This window comes from Pagrus major, chromosome 2 (genome assembly GCF_040436345.1).
Source record: "Pagrus major chromosome 2, Pma_NU_1.0".
Taxonomy (NCBI): Eukaryota; Metazoa; Chordata; class Actinopteri; order Spariformes; family Sparidae; genus Pagrus; species Pagrus major.
In genome coordinates this window covers 17,006,984-17,027,238 of record NC_133216.1, presented here as the reverse complement: position 1 = coordinate 17,027,238, position 20,255 = coordinate 17,006,984, and the positions used below count along the sequence as shown (strand labels likewise).

General features: G+C 39.9%; 1 protein-coding gene across 1 annotated transcript in view; it reads right to left on the bottom strand.

Annotated features, from left to right (window-relative positions):
* elna (elastin a) overlaps positions 1-15,575 on the bottom strand; it is a 41,423-nt gene extending 25,848 nt beyond the window's left edge. Inside the window, exons 1-5 of the mRNA XM_073480458.1 lie at positions 15,382-15,575; positions 4,314-4,382; positions 3,605-3,652; positions 1,818-1,913; positions 1,312-1,338 (exon numbers count right to left, since the gene is read on the bottom strand). Coding sequence (XP_073336559.1) covers positions 1,312-1,338; positions 1,818-1,913; positions 3,605-3,652; positions 4,314-4,382; positions 15,382-15,457 — 316 coding nt within the window. The 5' untranslated portion in view covers positions 15,458-15,575. The remainder of the gene's footprint in view (positions 1-1,311; positions 1,339-1,817; positions 1,914-3,604; positions 3,653-4,313; positions 4,383-15,381) is intronic.
* Between the last annotated feature and the right edge of the window lie 4,680 nt (positions 15,576-20,255).

Genomic DNA, 20,255 nt, shown 5'->3' with positions numbered 1-20,255 from the left:
TTGATGGAGATTACTGAACACATTACTGACACAATTACCAGCATGAGCCAGAACATATTACTGACCCTGAGCAAGTTTAAGTCTCTCCTTTCATTTAAAAGATGTGTAAAACCTTGGCTGACCCTGTTCTCTCTGTGTCAGACGTTTTCTGTTCCCATACAGAGATTAATATGAACTGTGGGTGGGAGCAACGAGACCCAAATTGCTCCAATTTTTAAAAAAAACAAGGAGCTGCTTTAACATCATTGCCTTCCGTTTTTCTCACTAATGTAATTTATGCCATGTAAGCCTGGTGAGGTGGAGGGAGAGCTTATGCATACAAAAACCAGGGCCATACTTCCCAAGTAATGCTCTGCTGATCCCAGCCAAAATCAACTTCCACTAAATACTTGATATTAGGTCATTTTCACAAAATGGCTCTCCCGCAAGTCTTGTCGAAGGGTGGGGTTGTGGCACTCCAGAGGGACCCTTCTGTAACCTGCTCCATGTGTTATCAGGACTATTAGACGATGGCTTGGTTCCTTATCTCTCTAAACACAGAGAGGTAGGTTGAGATTGTATCAGAAATTAAACGATGGCTTAACACTGCTGAAGCACAAATACGGCTCAGACTGTAATACAGCAAAGGAAAATATTTACTGTACTGTATCAGTGAGAAGGGCCGAGGTAAATTTCAACATGGAGGTTTCCAGATATTGTAAGGGTCTAGCATTACAATAACAATAATCAGTGCTCTGGCACCATTGTTTGGCAGGCGATGATGGCTGTTTGCACTCTGCCAATCATCACCTCCAAATGCAGTAGAGGTGTAGGAGTAGTGGAAGGATCTCTGTAGGCTCCTACCCAGTCGGGACGCCCCGAACAGCTGCCAGGCCAGTGTAAACCAGCCCCGACGAAAACACAGGGTGATAAGAAAAACTTGGTGACAACCAATCAAAAGACTGTTTCTCTTTCGTTATTGCCCTGCGTCTGTGCAGGTCTCCCTTCTCTGCTGGTGTGTGAACATAATGTAGTCTATACATTAAGCTGCTTTATCCAGCCCGTAACAATACATTGTACTTCCTTCCTTTCAAGGCACTTCAACAGTTTATGTAATGCAGAGGGATTTTCCATGTTGTCAAGGAACAAAATCTGCCTCTAAGTACTGCTCTACAGATTTTACTCCACAGTGTAAACTAAAGAATAAGCTTGTGATTACTTCTTAAAAACAGCTTATGGCTTTTTTTCACAAGAAAATGTGTTTGTATTTTACATAATAATTTAATATACAGTGTAAACATACAAATTACATACATAAATGTTTCAACTTACCTGGTTTAGGGGCCTTTCCACCTTGTCCTGTTGGGTGGAAACAAGTCAAATAAATGTGTGCTTTTGCTCTATGATATCAAAACATTACATTTTTAATTCTAATTTAAATTTAGTTTTGCTATGATTTTATAAAGTCTCAAAAGATCTATTCATGTGTTCAGTTCATCTGGTTACCTTTTCACTGTTCATTATGTAAAATTGTTCTTTTTGTAAAATTTTTTACAGTCATGGTTACAGACTCCCTCTCCACCTTCCTTCACTCGTATTTTGAGTGTTATTGATTTCCAAAAAAAGAGAAAAATCAGACAGAAAACAAATTTAAGGATGAATTTGACTGATAGATTTTTAAAAATGTTCTATAGATATTGGAATATATTATCGGTATCGTGATTTTGTTTGGATGTGATTATCGTATATTTTGAAGTTCTGACATTGTGACAGCCTGAATAAAAAAGCCTGAATAATACAAAAAAGTGTCTGAAAGGTTGTTTTTGTTATCTTCATACCTGCTCCTGCTCCTCCGATGCCATAGCCACCAGGTCCAACACCTCCTGGCACCAAACCACCTGGGCCCACACCACGCCCTACACCTCCATAACCTCCTATTGTCAGGGTTAAACAGACACAAGTGTGATTGTGTTCACTGCTGTTATTAGAGTTGTCAACATTTATCATTATCATCTGGTAATAATGTTCATGTCATGTCATCATGTCTTTATCACCACAATTTAGGGTTTCGATTATTAAGATCACAATAATCATTTTTATTGACTACTGAGCTTGTATGAGAGAAAAGGGCCTTACATTTCCAAACCTCAAAATGTATTCCAGTAAACTGGCTTGACAAACACATTGTTTATTGCCATAGCATTTCCCAAGGATTTAATTAATCTTAGCCTGTGGTGGCGTGACAATAAAGTCTCACCATGTGCTTCCCCCAGATCTGACCACAATAAAGCTCTGTTAACAGGGAATTTATCTTTACAACAGCTTTATTTTTATTCTTGTGTTTGTGAACAAAGATTTTACACTGTTAGTTGTTTCAACTTGTACATGCCACTTTCAACTTTCAACTCACAGTATAAGAATATCACAAGTCTCATCACATCAGTTCTCTGTGCTCTTGGCTTGAGTACACCCAGCTTAAAAAAAAGTTGCACAGGGTCAAACTTGTCCAGCAAATGGGAGCTGAATCCATGCCAGGAAACTGCCTACGGTTGGTGAACTGTTGCTAAAATGGACCATGTATGCAGAGCTGTGAGTATCTGTTGTGGATGTGTAAAATGGCAAACACTAGATAGAATATCTGTGGTTGTGCATTAAGTCCAATGGCCACTTGGAAAAGAAGGTCAGAAGCCTGAGAAAGCAACGCTGCTTCACGATAATTACCTCACATTTGTGTTTCATGTGGCGCATTTATACAAACAAGCATAGTGTATTTTACTCGTATTGACTGTCATTATCTCCTGGATGTGATGTCAAGGCTCCACGTAACATCAACTTTCAGAAGCACAGTGTCTGTTCTTCAGCAGCCACATTATCAGTATAGTTTAGAGATGATTTGCCCTTTTTCTGCATGTGTTACAAACATAAATACAAAGCCCACTGTCAGCCCATTTAGATCAAGTCACAGATGCTTTGTGGCTGTACTTGAAAATGACAACCTTTTGTTGCTCCTAATCTTCTCTGTCATCACCTCTAAACATCAATATAGTTGATCTCACAGCACAGCTGTTGGCTGCTGTTCTACATATTATGAGCGGTGATCAAATTTCTTACTTATTTAGTTGTCAGACAACCGAAAACAGATGTTTAAAAAGTGCATACATTCCTAAATCATGCCGATTCACACAGGACTGATATTATCACATGACCAATGTGTTTGATGAAATATGGTCGGTAATTTGCAGTGGAATTTTTACTTAAATTACGGACAAGGCAGATTCACACGGGATTAAGATCACAGACGTCTTCCACAATTATTAAAAATTACTAGAAGTCCCCAGGTAATACTACTCCTGTGTGAGTAGGGCTTGAGAGATTACTATATGGAAAACATTTCACGTGTGAACTTCAGCAGGTAGTTTTAGATCAGGTGATGATGAGGCAAAAAACATTTTTTCTTAAAAATGTATTGAAGTCACTACATAGAAACAAATAATTTTGAGTTTCTTCTGCTCAAATCACTGAAAGAGTGGTGCATGCACTAGTTCATGATAACCCAGATATGATTCGTAAAAGCACATTTTATAAACGGGGGAAAAATCATAAATGAAATGTCTCTCCTACTTACCTGCAGCTTTAGCTGGTTTATAGCCTGCAGGGACTCCGCCAGCACCCCCTTGTAAAAGAATAATCATATTAAAGTATTGAATTGTGATATTCCTACGTGTAACAATGTATGAATTGGCCCAGCAATTTATCATCACAACAGCACCCTTTCGCTTGACTTTCTTTTAGGACACCAGGAGAGCATTTGTTAAGTTCTACTATTTTTTAAATGTGACCATACAGTATATAAAAGCAATAAGATATGACGTTGACCATGCACGTGCATATGTATGTATGTATAGTTCTATTTGTATTTGTGCTTGTTAACTCTTATAGGATACTGTCTCACCCTCCTATGTTGGTGGTTGTTGAGAAAATGCAACGTTAACAATAAGAGTGCAGCAGGATATAACTGCAAAGGGGATGAATTATACTAATGATGCTTTCCATTTTGTTTCAGGAGTAGGCATTTTTCAATATTTTCGTTCATGTTTCAGGGATCTTGATGAAAAAACGTATATTTAAGTGGTATCTATAAACAAGAAAATATTGGGTCTTGGCTTGTCTATGCACTCTACAAAGTGTTACTGTTTCTTTTCAATAATACTTCAGTCTAATAGTATAAGTTCACTGTTATAACTCCGCTACAGACAAACAGACTTTGTTTGTTGTGGCTATGTTCTGGATTATTTTGTTTAAACTATCCAGACAGTCATTGGAGGCTCTGTTACCTGGAAAGAATCCAGTTCCTGGTCCAGTGCCTCCTGGTCCAATCCCAGCACCAGCTGGTACGTACACACCTGGAACACACAACAGATAAAGCAAGTTGTCATCCTCTATCGCCAACACGTGTGACACCAGCTAAAACTGAGGCCAAACAGTTCTCAGCCATCAATGTTTTTTGTTTTTTTTATTACAAAGCCTGTAACAGCATTTCTAAACAATGACCCTATCAGATAAACATTCTCAAACACTTTCATCATCTGTGACCCAGACAGCAAAGCTTTAGTTTGTCCTTGGCATATACATCTGCCGTAGTTCATAGCAGTGAGGGGGCGCACGATGAAACGTGAACACAGCAGCTCCAAACACAGCCAGAGTGAAAGCAAAAAAAAAAAAAGTAAAACTTTAGAGGCTTGATTAGGAGAACATTTCAATTGTTTTCACTCTGATGAGGTATTGCAGTTGGAGGCCTTCCTTCAGAATGCGGCTGCAGCACTGTGGACACCCTAAACCCCCACTTACATCCCCTAGCCTCGTTTCTCGCCTGATTTCTGGCTGCAGCCCAGAGTAACTCCTGAGATGGTCGTTCTGGCTCCCAGACATGGTGGCCTCATGTGTGCAAGCAACAGCTACAGAAATAAAAGGAAGGGGAGGATGAAAAAATCCTGCAGTTGTTCTGGGACGACTAACAGCTAAATCCAACGGGACCGGTGAGCTCAGGCCAAAATTACAAAGTTATATTTTTTGAGGGGAAAACCTGGTTTATATCACTGAAAACAAAACGCAATGGAGAGAATGGGCCTGCAGAGCCACAATGATTGTGTTTAATGGCTCTTACATGTGTTGGGAGGCCAATTAATTCAAACCACATGTCAAAGGCGTTCATGTGTTTATTAGCGAATACTGTGTGAACACTATATTTGAGTCCCGTCCACTGTAGCCATTAGGGGAAGAACATTACAAGGTATTACTGTCTGATCCAGTTGAATGAAAATACATAACACATTCCACTGAAAAATGCCAAAAAGGAAATATCTATGCGGTTTATTAAGTATGATTGCAAATTGCCTCCATTGCAGTGAAGGTGGCTTTGATCCTTTCACTTACAAGCTGAGACATTTAATTGGTTTTATGCCACAATCAGTTTTCTTTCTATTGTAGTGTTGAGGTTAAGAAATCGAGCAGTCAGCACCAATCAGTAAGAATCAACTGTTGGATTGGTTGTGAAGATGTTATAGTATATGCAGGATATTAAGGATAAAGAAATGTGGAGAGACGAGCGAGAGGGTATGGCTTCATTTTGGGTAGAAAGTTACAAGAATCTGAATATGAAAGTCTTGATATAACTGTGAGTTGTTTATGCTGAAGTGAGCTCGAGCAACGTTGTATTATTTACTCCAAAACTGCACTTAAAATCTGAAGGGGTAAAAACATTTGTCTGTTTTAGTTTAAGAGGAAAATTCTTGTGCAGAAAGCAGAGTGCCAACAGGGGTTTACAGAGCACGGTCATGTGCAATGTAGGCGAACTTGCCATAACTTTTTAATTTTTTTTTCAGCTGCAGTACTAAACGGGAACAGTTATGGTGACAACTGTGGCTTTGGACGAAAAATGACCTCATTTATGAACAAAGAGAGATGAGAAGAACGTTGCCTTTAAACTCATCCTGACTGGGAAGATTTGGGAGCAGGATGACGGTAGAACTGATCAGATTTCTTGAGGTTTGGCCTTGTAATACTGAGAACTGACTAAAGAAAACACGAAATCCTGCAGGCTCAAATAAATAAATGTCCAGGATTCTGCATTTGATTATCAGACAGCGAAGTTGATGTGCGTAACGTGTGTGTGCATGTGTGTCTGTCAGTTTGCCCGTGCCACTGGCTCCATGGCAAAGCTCTCAGGTGCAGGCACCACAAGACGGAGTGCAGTGATTGTTCTCGATTCTGCTCCTTCATTTCACAATCAAAGGGAGGATTTCCTGTCTCGGCACTGCAAGCGAGGCAAGTGGGAGTGTGTGTCTGCTCCAGTTTTCCTTTTGCTTAGAATCCCATCATGCTACTGTACTACTTTTACAGAGTGCATTCGGTTCACTGAGACCGTGCATCCAAATATGGCACACACTGACCTCTGCCAAGTGACCTGACCTAGCTCAATAAGTTTGAAGATTTCTTCGTGATTGTATAATTATCATCATCATCATACCCGTAGATTCTTTGTGAACTCAGCCAGGTCATGGGAATGTGCTGGAACGTGTGTGAAGGACAAGATTGACTTGTGGAACACAAGGGATTAGACGAGGCAGAATTTATTTTAGAGTTGACTCCGGTCGAGTCTTTGTCCTGAGTGTTTGTGATATGATTCATGTTGGTTTATGAAAATTTCTGGGAAAGATGATTTTAAAAATGTATTACGATGTCATGACTTGGTCTTGCCAAAAATGTCTCATCTATTAAAAGTCAAGAAGGTAAGAATACCGCATTATTTACATTTAAAACATGTTAATCTGGAACAGGAAAGACAGGGTAGCATCAGTAAATTACTGCCTGTTACGGGGCTCAGCAAGTACGTAATAAAAACTTTCGCTGTCAGTTAAATGCAATGATGGTTGTGACCCCAACAGCCATTTTTAATGTTGCAGTATGAGCTCAGAGAGCATTTAGAGGGTGATGATGTACATGCACTCACAGGAATCCTGACAGTGATTTGAATTTATCATCAGTCCTCTTGGGACTTGAATGTGGTCCAACTGCAAGCCTCACAGTTGACAGGGTGTCAGTGAGCGAGGAATGCAGCCAGTCGTCAGTAAAGTGGGAGTTAAGTCAAACTAATATGTACATGATCATGGTGAGTGAGACACTGACACTTAGGACCTATTGTAAAGATTATTTCTCTGTGTCTGTCAAGTGCGCTATAAAGTGGGATCCATTTGGGCAGCCCTCAATCCAATTGATATATTGATATCTGTCTGTTAGCATGTGGGATAAACATGGGTCGCTTGAATAATCAATTCATTTTATTTAGTTTTTTCCAATGCCATCCCAACACACATATCCCAGACAACTGATTGAGGTGCTACTGCAGGGACATGATAATTCAACAGCCTCACCTGAGCTGCTGTCATTGGGGCCAAAGTAAAGTCAGTAGGAAGATGAACAAAAGCAGGATTAAAAAAACTGACCTAAAAAGCTCAGCAAACCACAGACCCGTCAAAGGTTGGAATTTGTACCAAACGTGGCATATCACGATCACATTAAATACTTACAACACTCACACCAATTGATATTTTTTAAAAGACATCTGGGGAAATTTCCAGACGTTTGTGGAGACCAAAAATCTGGTATTTTTCAAGAGAAGTCGAACCATCAGTGATCGTGGCAACCGAAATAGGACATTTTAAGGCAAACCATGCTGTTTTTTTTTAACCCTAGCCGAGTGATTGTTGACTGTAAACCTAACTTGAGCATAAGCACATTGTTGTGACAAGAGAGAAATAGAAAATTCAATGTTAACAAGTGTAAAGTTGCAATATAAAGAAATGTTCAGTTTAACTTATCTGTGGTTTTGCAGAAACAAACAAGGCTATTAATTTTCCTGGTGATTGGGTTGAAAAACCTAAAAAACGATAGCAGTCAACTTAGCACAAAGGTGAAGAAATAAAAAAAAATCTACTTTTAATTTTTACTTTTGTCTGATAGTCTAAAGGGTTTTACATACTGCATGTAGGGATGGTGGATAAATCTTATGGTGCCCAGATCTCAGCCCAGATGGAAGCCCAGAGTGACATGGTGCCTGGGTTAACACACATTTTGGACTGTTTGTTTGCACCTTTGTATCCCATCCAATGAAATCATACATTACTTCAACATTGTTTGCATGTTAAATGCATTTCAAGATGCTTTTTTTTAGTTTAATTGTTAGAATTGCCTTACAATTATGAAGTATTATGATGTTGTAGTAATCTCCAAAATTTCCTTCAGCAAATCCCAGAAAACATCTGAACTGTCATTAATCTTGGGGTTTTAGATAGACAGCGACAGTAATAGCCATTGCTTGATACAATTCAAGTCACACAACTTACTCATAATGTATCCTCCCGAATGTAATGCATCAAAGTCTGTGAAGCCATGTGGAAAATCTTAACATTACAGCACATCATCCATGGTAAAGGATAAGGAAAGTACTCCACCACAGTACTGAAGCTCTCTGCAGTATATCAGCAATATGTTTTGTTTTATACAACACAGAAGTGTTTAACGGTGAATTTTCTCAAAGCTCAAAGACTTAAATAAAAATCAATTTCATAAACAACATATGTGCATGCAAGTGTTTTGTTTTCATAAATTCCCTTGTTTTGAATTCTGATCAAGTGACGTTGTCCACCAGACACGAGCTAACAGGTGGAATGAACTATATCCAGCGCCTTGTATGTTTAGTTTTGCATCATGTCATGTTTTGAGTGGTGGCCTGGAAAGTAGGAAGTGATTTGTTTATCGACTGTTAAGCTGGCAAGATCATTTATTTGATATTTTGACTGAACATCAAAACTGGCGATACCGCCTCGAGAAGAAAATCGTTATGATTCATGATTTTATCTCCAAATTACACTGGCTTAAAACACTTTGCTTTATGGGGGATATGGGTTATTGAGCTCACAAATAATGACCGAATAGAAGTTAGGAAATTGTAAGTCAGACCTTGATTTGTTTAACCAATGACGAATTTTCCATAGTACCTCCCATGTTAATGACACTTTTTACAATTGCCCTTTGTGACTTGAAAGAGTTTAGTTTTACCTCATTTACAACAAGCTGGTGAGTAATGTGACATTTCCATGACCCTGTGCTGCGGTTGTATCATAATTGGCCTTTAACAAACTAATCAAATGCGTAAGAGAAAACAATTTGCATGGTAGTTAGTGTAGGCGTACAATAAACTCATGTGAGTACATACACAGCACTCACACACACAACCTCACTAAAGTTAATCGCCGCATTCCCCGTCCTTTACACAAGACTTACGGGCCCATTACCATTCATGATCACAGTGCTGCACTCCACATAGTTGGGGAGGACTTAAAGAGACGTGTTTACACCACCTAAACCACCTGACATTTACACAATTCTGCCCCACTATTTCCATCACTTTCGATGAAATAAAAAATAAAAATGCTTTGGCAAACTAACAACTGTTTGCTGTGTTCAGATGTATCCAAAACCACAGTCCCAGTAGAGGAGGTTTGGTTCTCTCTTAATGGAAAGCTCTCATACTGCAGCCCAGAGCAACAGTGCAGTGAAGCAAACACTGTGGTTCCTGGCACCCTGACATCTCCCGTTATCAGACATGTGACAGCTGGCCTACTATCAGTCACCCCTTGCACTCGCTATTTTCCATAGCACGTTGGAGGGTGGAGGAGGAAAGTGTGAGGAGCATCAAAGACAGTAAAAAAATTAATGTTAAAATCCATCAAATTCTTGCGCACCACATTCATTCCTTCCCCCTTCTCGGCTTAGAGAGCCTTCTTTCAGAGACACTTGAAGCAGAACATTAGTCTGAGGTGGCACAGATGCTAATATTTAATGACTAAGAAGACCTGATTCTAATGTTGTCATTGTTCATATGCTCGCCTCGGGCAAAGCCTTACCACTGGAAGCGGACAGGAAATCATTACAAGATCAGGAAAGACATGCCTTTGAAACTAAAAAAGGGTTTGCGGCAGCTGTGAACTCTCCTGTAAAGGTTTTTCAGAGCCTACTATGACGAAAGAATAATCCATGGTTGAAGATAACCATCAGCAAGTGGAACAACAGTTAACATCATGACTTCATTCCAGAAAATGATTTATGTGCTTGTACCATAAAGTAGAAGTGACACAGTTATGGGTGCAATGTCAGAAGGACAATAAAGAGCTACATTCAGCCTGTATTGATTATTTAATTTCCACAATTTGATTCGCCATGTTTCTCGTACCTTTGTACGAATGATAAATGTCAGCAGAGGTGGCAAAAGTACACATATTCTTTACTCAGGTAGAAGTACAGAATACCTGTGTTAAAAAAAAAACTCTAGAAATACTGATTAAACTTCATTACTCAAGTAAAAGTAAGAAAGTACAGGATCTGAAAGTGTCCCTCTGAAGGACGTTTCTACTGGACATTTATGTGCAAAGCTAACTGAACCTCAAGTAACTAGTCGGAATCCGTAGGATTTGTCCGAGCTGTCCATAAATACACCAGACGGATAGTTGATTGTTGATTCTTATTCCCAGGATGTCAAATACCGACATTTTGGATTGTCAAAGTTTCACGGACACAGCAAAAAACTGAGAAAATCCAGACAGAGGGCTGCAAAATCTCTGCAGATATGAAACACTAACGCATCTTTTCTCCCCAGTCGAGTCTTTCTCTCTGTGTCTCTTTCCATCTTGTTACATCTTTTACGTAAAAAAGGATCGATAATTTCCCTAAATTGCTTTAAAACTAAATTAATCAGCCTATTTTGAAAATGTAAGGAGTAGAAAGTACAGATATTTGTGTGAAAATGTAGGGAGGTAAAAGTAAAAAGTACAAATACCTGAAAAATCTACTTTAGTTCAGTCACTAAGTATTTGTACTTCCCACCTCTGAATATCAGACCATATAAAATGTGCAATCTCTTTTTTTCCTCCATATTTCGCTCTTTCAATATACTATTACAAGTACTACTACACTATAGTACTAATACTAAGTTTAGGACATGAAGCAAGACTTTGTGTTTTAAAACAGAAATTGTGCTTCAGAATGAACTCCCTGAAATACTCTAGGTCAACATCTGACTTGTGTGAAAGCACATGATTGAGAGCGGAACAATCAATCACATTTATGGATGAGATATTGACATTTGCTACTTTCCAAAGTTGAAAGCATGAAAGCATAAAACCTATGATTTATGTGAAAGAGAACAAAATTTTAATGATCAGTCCGGTCCAGTATGCAGACATTTTATAGAGTGTATGTGGGAATTGGACATGTTCTCCAGTAGTCATGATGTGAAAAGCGCTTACAGAAATGCTGTTTTGTCGGGTTTAGACCAACTTAATGATGCCAAAGACCAAAAGGTGGCATGTTTATCTCCCGAGCAAAGTGCACTGAAAGTAATACGACACAGCACACAACAGAGGATTTCGATTATACTGACGTAAGTGTTTAATCTGATTTTCATTTTATTGCCATCTTTTTTTCATATGTTCATTATCAGTTATTGATTTTTTATTAAAACAATATTTTTATACAGATGTCGTGCTCCTGTTGTCATGTTGTTTGTAAAGCTAGAAGAGTTTGGACATCAGTAGGCAGTGGTGGGTCGGGTCAGGATGAAAACATTCCTGACAGGAGCCATTTCAGATTGCTGGCCCAGTGAGACTGCTCCCAGCAACTAACAGCCTGGTGAGGTCTGCTTTCAGAGTGGCTGGAATGAATCATCTGAGTTAATGTGCTTCTTTGTTGAAGACTTGGCAGAGGTTGAACGCAGACCAAACAGGGAGATTCTGGGGCTGACAGTTATCCACAGCCACAGAGAAAGAGCTAAATAAATTATTTACATTTATGTTTTTATAGCAATCACGAGGACTTGCTTACATGCTGTATTTACATATGCGAGAGTGATGCCTTTGTGAGAAACAGGCATGTTGGATCACAAATCAGTGAGTCATCCCCTTATGAAGGAACTGGATTGCGTTAAACAGTCGGTCAGGTTTACAAAGGTAAGACCACTGATAGTAAAAATACGTGCATGGTGCTAAGGAGTCGTACCCTAAACATTTGAATTATGTGTCTATTAAAAATTAACCCATCCATCCCAAACCTCTGGTCTGAGCCCTGAATCACTCTCAACAGTAGTTACAGTGAAAATGGTGATAAGAAAACCTATTGGCCAAAATGTGATCACCTCTGGCAGGGAGCTGTAATGCAGAGAGTGACTTCCCAGCCAGGCAACATGCTTTGATGTAAAACTGCAATCCACTGTCGTCCAATCTCTTCACACTTTCCCAGGACTGGTGCCAGAGTGAGACACAAGTACATGAATAACAGTTCTTTCACAATAGCAGACTGTGGTCGGTCAGTGCTTGTAACCAAAAGGCTCTTTCTCAAATGAGTACTGAATGAGGTCACCTCACTGTGAATTACACCAAACTCCTCAACATCAACAAATTGAAATGCCTTTGTGGGTCCCCGCATTAAAGAAGCTGAAAACACTGAACAAAAATGTCTCTGAAGAAAAGCCTGTGTATCTCGCTCAGACGGCACTTAAGATGGTCTATTTCTCTGATTGCAGTGTGGAGTTGTTAAGCACTGGGAAGCCTTTGTGTCACATTAATCCAGTATGGTGTGGTTGGCACTAAACCTTGCCAGAAGAGGGATTAGAGCCAGAGAGGTGTCCTCAACACACGCTCCCAATAAAGCTTGAAGCACCACTTGTTTGGGGAGTTGAGGCAATCAGTTTGGTTATCTACCAGCAGCACTGCGATAATGCTGCAATTCATCACTGGTGCTTTGTGACAGCCAAGGCATGGCATCCAATCTGCACTGATTTCATTTAACTTCACCCAAAGCCAGGCGAGTGTCACTGATTAATGCATTAGGTTCCTCTGAAGTCTCACGACTGAACCTGGCCAATGCCAAATGAGGCAGACTGACTTCCAGCAGTGTTAAAGAAAACATCACACAACCTCTTTAATTCTGAGGAGATTGTGAAAGAGCAGAGCAGCTATTGTTCCCTCTTCATCTCCCACTGGCCTCTGCTCGAAAGAATTGTGCTATTAACTGTGTCCTTCATAAAAGCCAAGCTGATGACTTTGGCAAAAGTCCACCAGAGAGGTTGTCTGGAAGAATACAACACACATCATGGTAAGAAACAGAGATATGGGACACTTGATACACAGTGTAAAAGTCAATAATAAAAAACAAATTGGCACAATATGAGCTGCTCTCTGTCCTTTTTACTAGGAAAGAGAAGAATAATCTTGATAAAATTCCTAAGTTGAGGAATCTGTTCAAAGAATTTAATCATCCGTCTCGGCCTGGGTTTGATTCAGTTATCAAACGTAGCAGCAAAAAACTGAGGCCACTGAGACCGAGCTGCGTTAGCACAAATTTATTGTTGATAAGAATAACATCCAACTCACTGTATCCATGTGACAGATGTTGTTTGTTTGTCAAATGTAAGGCAAGTCTGCCTCTTCCATCATACAAGGGAGAACCAACAAATACATTACAGTACCTGCACAAGGTCGCAGGATAACAGGACAGGGGGCATATTTATTAACAAACTCCTTCCCAGATGTTTCCTCCAGGACCATAACTCATTTACACTTGTCGATGGAAAACATTCAGACAGGCCTTGCGCTCCATCATGATTCAAGGGCTGAATTTCGCAAGGATAGGAGGTATTTGCTGTGCAGAGGCATTCGATGAGTGGTGTTAATGAGGTTCATGTTACTCACAGATAATTGACCTTTGGACCATGCCGAGAGTGTTTTGTCTCGATGAAAATGCACACAGATGGAACTAGTTTGAGTGGCACAGAAAAGTTTGATATAGATGGATTCAACACTCGCTTGAGATCAAAGTTGCGCCGCGAAGCCAATGTGGATATTTGTTGGCTGCTTTACCTGTAATATATTTCGCCCGCATGCACCTCAAAATCTCAGCTGAAATGTGGCTGGCACAAAGAAATAGTTATGAGACGGACAGGGGGAGGGCAGATACAGTTTTTGGATGATACAATCTATGAACTGACAGAAACAGCCTAGGTAGACTTTGTCAACATGGTCAAATTGACGGAGGCAAACAAAAGATGAAGCTAGGACTTTATATGGACAAAATATTTCTTTCAGGAATCTAACAATCTGAACATAAGGCTTCTAAAGGGACACTTGGATGCTGGAAGATAAGGAACATAAACAGCCGTAACTTTTAAGCAAATAAATGCAACAAAAAATTGACTGGACTCCAGCATACCCAGCCCCAGATGTTAAACATGTTTTGCAGTTGGGGACTGAATAACTCAGAGAATCTCAGCCAAAACACAGACCAAGATCCAAATCAAAGCAACGCAGAAATGGGAGAAAAAGCAACCCCACAGGTTGAATGAGAGTGGGAGGAAAGGTATGCTCAAAACTCCTCTCTCTGTCTCTCTCTGCCTGAATCAAATAAGCTGCAACTGCAAACTACAACTGAAGATTACCCTTCAAATCTGCTTGTTGCTCGGTCGTGGATTCTGGGCAGCGCAGTCCTCTAACTTCAAGAGAAGACCCGGTCAAAGCTTTCAAGGTGACACTCACATATTGTACACTGTCCACCTGGGAGTCCAGCAGGGATGAATTCAAACTATGTGCTTTTGCTAAGAGGAGAGAGGGACCAGCTGGATCCTTCTCTTCTTGACATGTTAGGATAGAGTCTGCAGCCATGTAAACATCACTATATATGCATGGATGTGTGTGTAGGATGCAATTTAACTGTGTGAAATACATTAAAAATACATATTCATGACTTGGTGATATGATGAGGCAGCATTATTATAAAGTTAAGATGAATCGGGTTGAGCACTGGACAGTACTGAGCCTGACTTCTAACTTCAATCGACATGTAATTATAAGACAACTTCCCTTCGATTTTTCCAGCAGTAGTGTGATGGGACTCAGTAAGCGGAGCCAGAATAAACTATCTTTAATTTTCATCCTATATTATGGGGGGTTTATATTATCAATCGTATTAATTCACCTAACCTGAGAAACATAGCAACGCAACTGCAGAGCTGGTTTGGGATTAAGCCAAAAGAAACAATCAAAGTTAGCACTGTTATGCATGTTAATTTACAACGCAACAGATAAATAACACATAGTTTACATGATATATTATATGGAAGGATGCAATTAAAATAAGTGAAAGTACTCCTTGACATTTTATAGCAGATAAGTATCAGTAGAAATTTTTTAATACTAGATGTGAGATGATGAGGCATAGAGAAAAAATGCACCTGTTCTTAGTCTATGATTGATGCAGCAAAGATCATGGCTAAGCTCACCTGCAGCACACACTTACCTCCTTGAAGAGAGGGCTGAATCAGTGCTAAGAGGAAGAGTCCACAGAAGAGCAACAGAATGTTTCTGTTAGCCATCTCGCTCCAAAATGCACCACCCCTCTCCCGATCAGATGGTTTTATTCTCTTCTAACTAATTACCACAAGCCAGAAGTCTTTGGGAGTAGAGAAAAGGGTGAAAAAATATATGAGACTCAAAGTCATTAAGAGAGGGCAAAGACTTCAAGTTCAATGGATCACTTTGCTTTTTTACTCCTCTGTCTGGTGTTGCTGTTTTTATTCTGGTCACTCCTGCCAACAGTACAGACGCTGCTGCCAGCGAGGAAAGAGAGAGAGAGGGAAAGAGACACACAGAGAGAAGAGAGAGAGAGAGAGAGAGAGAGAGAGAGGAAGAGAGAGAGAGAGAGACAACCCCCCCCCTCCCCTCATCCAGAAGGAATTGAACTGTCTGCCAAGCATTTGCATGGACACTGAGCGTACTTATCTATAAGAGTCGAGAGAGAGAGACTGAGGAAGAGCAAACCACATACCCTGATAATTACCTGTTAGCTGTGGCTCGAATTTTCAGCTGGTTGGTTTTCAATAAAGGCAGTAACATTAGTTTTGCTGCTTCTCTTAAGGAAGTGAAACAGAAGACTTTAAAGCGAGGAGGGAAAAGAATGCAGCAACTATCAGCGTGTGTCCACAAAATATCAGCACATATTACAAAGTCAATGCCTGCCTGCATGAATAAGCTGGAAATAGCAGTGAACTGTGTGTGGAAGCCAGTCAAAGAGGTTCCAGTAAAGAAATGAGAAGACTGTCGGCGTCGCGCAGAGACGACAGAGAGCAAAGAGCAAAGAGCTTGAGAAACATCAGCCGACTAGTCTGTGCAATCTCTCGGCCAATTCATCAGGATAATTGTCACTGTCAGTCTTGTAACAGAGATCAGAAGTTGAGCGGGGACCAACCTCAGTGCATTCTCAACTTAAGAGGGCTTTACTGACTGCTGCAACTGTACTTTTGTGAACAGGAGCAGATAGACTCGACCCCTGTCTACAGAGTTTCTTCACAACCAGTCCAACCTACTGTATGTGCTTTTAACAGCAACTTCAAAGCAGAGATCATCAAATCCTGCATATGGCTTCAATATTTCTTTGTAAAGTTAGAGCTCAGCATTGTGGCGGGGGATCCTGCTCTTTCCTGAAATTACTTTGTACAGAAGCGGTCACCTACTGGATATCATCGGACCAACACAGTTGTTACACCTTTATTTCATTTTGGCATATGCCTTTTAATGTACCAGTGGAAATAAAACAACTGCTAGAAAAAGCCTCACTGCAAACTTCTTATGTAGATCTGAAGACTCATCTTTATTCACCAAATATAATATCAACAAATCACTATGTTAATGCCTGATTCACTTTTTCGTAGATCTTGTGTCTATAGGAGATTTTCCTATCGCTAACAGGACACATCCTCTCCAGACACCTGTGTTCAGATTAACCTTGGCTTAACACGTCAAGCCATTACTTAGGAGACACCTCATCGCTGACAACACTGTCGCTGTCCATCTTTTCGTTCAGCACTGGGACACATTTTTGGGATTTCGAGTAGAAGAGACTGAGCAGAGGTACTTTTTACTGGCAAGTGCTGCAGCCAAAGTCATTACTCTCTCAGACACAAACCTGACAGACTGGGCTGTTGCACGCATGCTAATGGGTTCTGTTCTCCAAGAAACACAGTATCCTTCATATTAGTGACGTCCACCATTAGTGGTCGTATTCCCTCATGCTGATTTCCTTTAAGTTAGGTCAGGCGTCCTTACAATATCAGCTGTTCAAGTTTTGATCAGACTGAAGGTAAAGCATATTTTCACTTGAATTATGAGTCGGCTTTGGATAAACTTTGCATTTTTCACTCAAGAAGAAATTTCTCTTCAAGCCCATGTCCTTCTCTGCAGTTCATGTAACTTACATGTGTCACACTCAACTCATTTTATCCTGACGTTTAGTGTTAACACGCCTTTAGAGATCAATGTACATCAAAAATAAATGATAATAGTAAATAATTTTCATGATAGCAGGAAATCACTTACTACCACGTACTGAAGTACTGTTAAACTAGAATAACCACCTCACACTTGCATGCCTTCACAACCACTCAAGTTGCAGTTTAAATCCATGCCTGTCTCGGCTCAATATCATCAAAAGCAACGAGCTTTTGGTCCACTGCAATGCCTCAAATATGAATGCTGCTGCAAAGAAGCTACAAATCCTAACACATCGATCTTTACATCAGATCTAGTCTCAAAGTGGGCACCCAAGGTTAGTGTCCCCATTTCAGTAACCAACAAAATGTGAAATAAAGTCACGATCTCTCATTCTGTTCCTGAGTTATGGCGTTGACAAAGGTCAGAAAAGAGTTTAGCAGAGTGTTATGATGTCACAGTGAAGTTGACCTTTGACCTTTCAAGTCAACTGCTTACCATTCGATTCATTTATACACTTGTGTGAAATTTTGTCATAATCAGCAGATTAATTCTTGAGTTTGTGAAAAACGGTTTGAACAAAAGTTCAATCAGGAAGACTATATTAAATGCTCAGTCATTCACAACTCTCTTTCTTTCCCACTCTCTTCCTCCCCACTTCTTTAATCAGCTGAATATGGGCGTTTACTCCTTTACTCCTTTAAACCATGATTAATTCAACCGAGCATGTCTTTGCTGTCAAACTTTAAATCTGCTCTCTTCCCTGCTGTTGTCAGCTGGTCTTTAAGAGTCTACCTCATTACATCCAGATCTTCAGCGATTCTCTTTATCCCATCACCCCCACCAGTGTCAGTGTCCAAAGACTCAAGTTTCTCATCCGATGTGCACATTGCTATAAATATTTATTCATTCAAATACGAATTCTCTCCTGATTGAAATTAGTTCATCTTTGGTTCCAAGTGGACACATGTGCCTAATTTGAAGGAATTCTATCTTGGTAGTCCTGAGATAGTGCGTGACAAAATGGACGGACGTACGACCTGAAAACATAATGACTCCAGGCACGGCTGGCGCAGACGCATTAAAACAATGCCAAGCAATATTATCGAACTGACCCTTAACGGTACAAAATGTACGAATTGAACACCTGTTGAATTCATCCTCCAAACAAATAGGGGGCATGGGCTAACCGGTTTGCACGCTAACTCCATTACATATCACTGCAAAACAATACAAAGACTCCTTTGACATAACATCTGTTATTTCTTCACATTCTGTTGATAATTTTAGGTGATTTTTGGATGCTGGAAAGTCAATTTCTTACATTTTGCACCTTTAATCATTAATGCAAGGGTCTAATTGTTGAGTATGTGACCTAAATGTCAGACACCATCTTAGTAAATTATTCTTGTTACTCTCAAAAAGATCAGCAATGTGTTCACATACATTACATAACTGCACGTCAACAGTTGGGCCAACAAAACAAAGTGGGCCAGCAAATAAATATCATAAGCTGCCCGAAAAGGTTTTTTTAAGCTCACTGAACATCTCATTGCACTGGTGTGCCCGACCACGACATTTATACCCAATGGCAACTCATACAGTAACTGTTTACAATGTTCCCATTACATTCATACAGAAATGAATTCAACCACTGAAACATCTGTTTTTCTCAGTAAACTCATCAGATTCATGACAAAATCCCAAACATCTGATGCTCTCAGCTCTTACGATTACGGTAAATCAGGAGTTACACAATCCAAACATGAGGAGGACACTGAGCTAATGCTGTATCCTGTATGGTACTATTCTTTCCATGTTTGATTTAAGACCCAGAGCCCCAGCTGAGTAGTCTGTTTGGGAAGTGAGAGTATATTCTGGATGAGAGACGTGTTTTTCTCCATTAATTTGTGAGTCTAAATGTCTATTTTAGCTCACGTCTGGTACTCCTACTTTGGGCTGAGTTGAATGTTGTTTTTGCCAAAAAGACTGAGATTAAACATTGACTCTGGTGAAAGATGGTGGGAGGTCACAAAGACCTTGTTGTCATTACCTATGCCATGAACTGTGGGTTTTCTATAACAGTTATGTTGCTGTGAAGGCTCAACAAACTGTAGCCAAGTGTGACGCTGGTCACCATTGGAAAATGTTTTAAATGATTTGTTTCACCTTAGTTTAATGTGATGTAATAAGTACACAGCAACATAATTTATGTCTGTGTTGGTGGTGGTATTTCATGTACCACAGTGTTTAGCATTACACAAAGAAGTTAAAGTGTCTGGGCTGGCAGATCAATTAGTACAAATACAATCAAGGATGGTCATTCACTGGTCCCAGCTCACTGGCATATCATAGCCACTGATTATGAGCCTGATAACACGGACATCAAAAGTATGATTTGCTTCATGCACCTAAACATCTATGATAGTTTAGAGCTTCTCTGTGCCTTTGTTACATGACATTGCCCAACATGCCGCAACATGCAGGCATCCTTATTTCTCTCTTGGAGGCAACCAGGGATTACTAAAGACCCTTGCTTTAATGGCTCTGCATCTTCAGGCACAGTTGGCAGAGTATCACAATATAATCCATTTCAATCTTCCAAGTACATTTGGCTTTGGTAGAAGGGAAATTAAGTCTGTTAAGACAACTTTTGCGGTCATCGCCAGAAACGATATCATCTCACCGAGGTAGAAGTATATTAAATTCCAAGGCACTTGAGGCTTCAATTGCTAACAGACATACTAATTACTTCTCTGCCCTAAAACATAATTACTGAGTTTTAGCAGTTGAGGTTCAGCAACCAATTTATGGCAACTCAAGGCGGTTACAATATTCCAATCCAGCTATAAAACAAGGAATCTGTTTGTATGTCCTTGGCATATCTCGAGAACCCTTCATCTGATC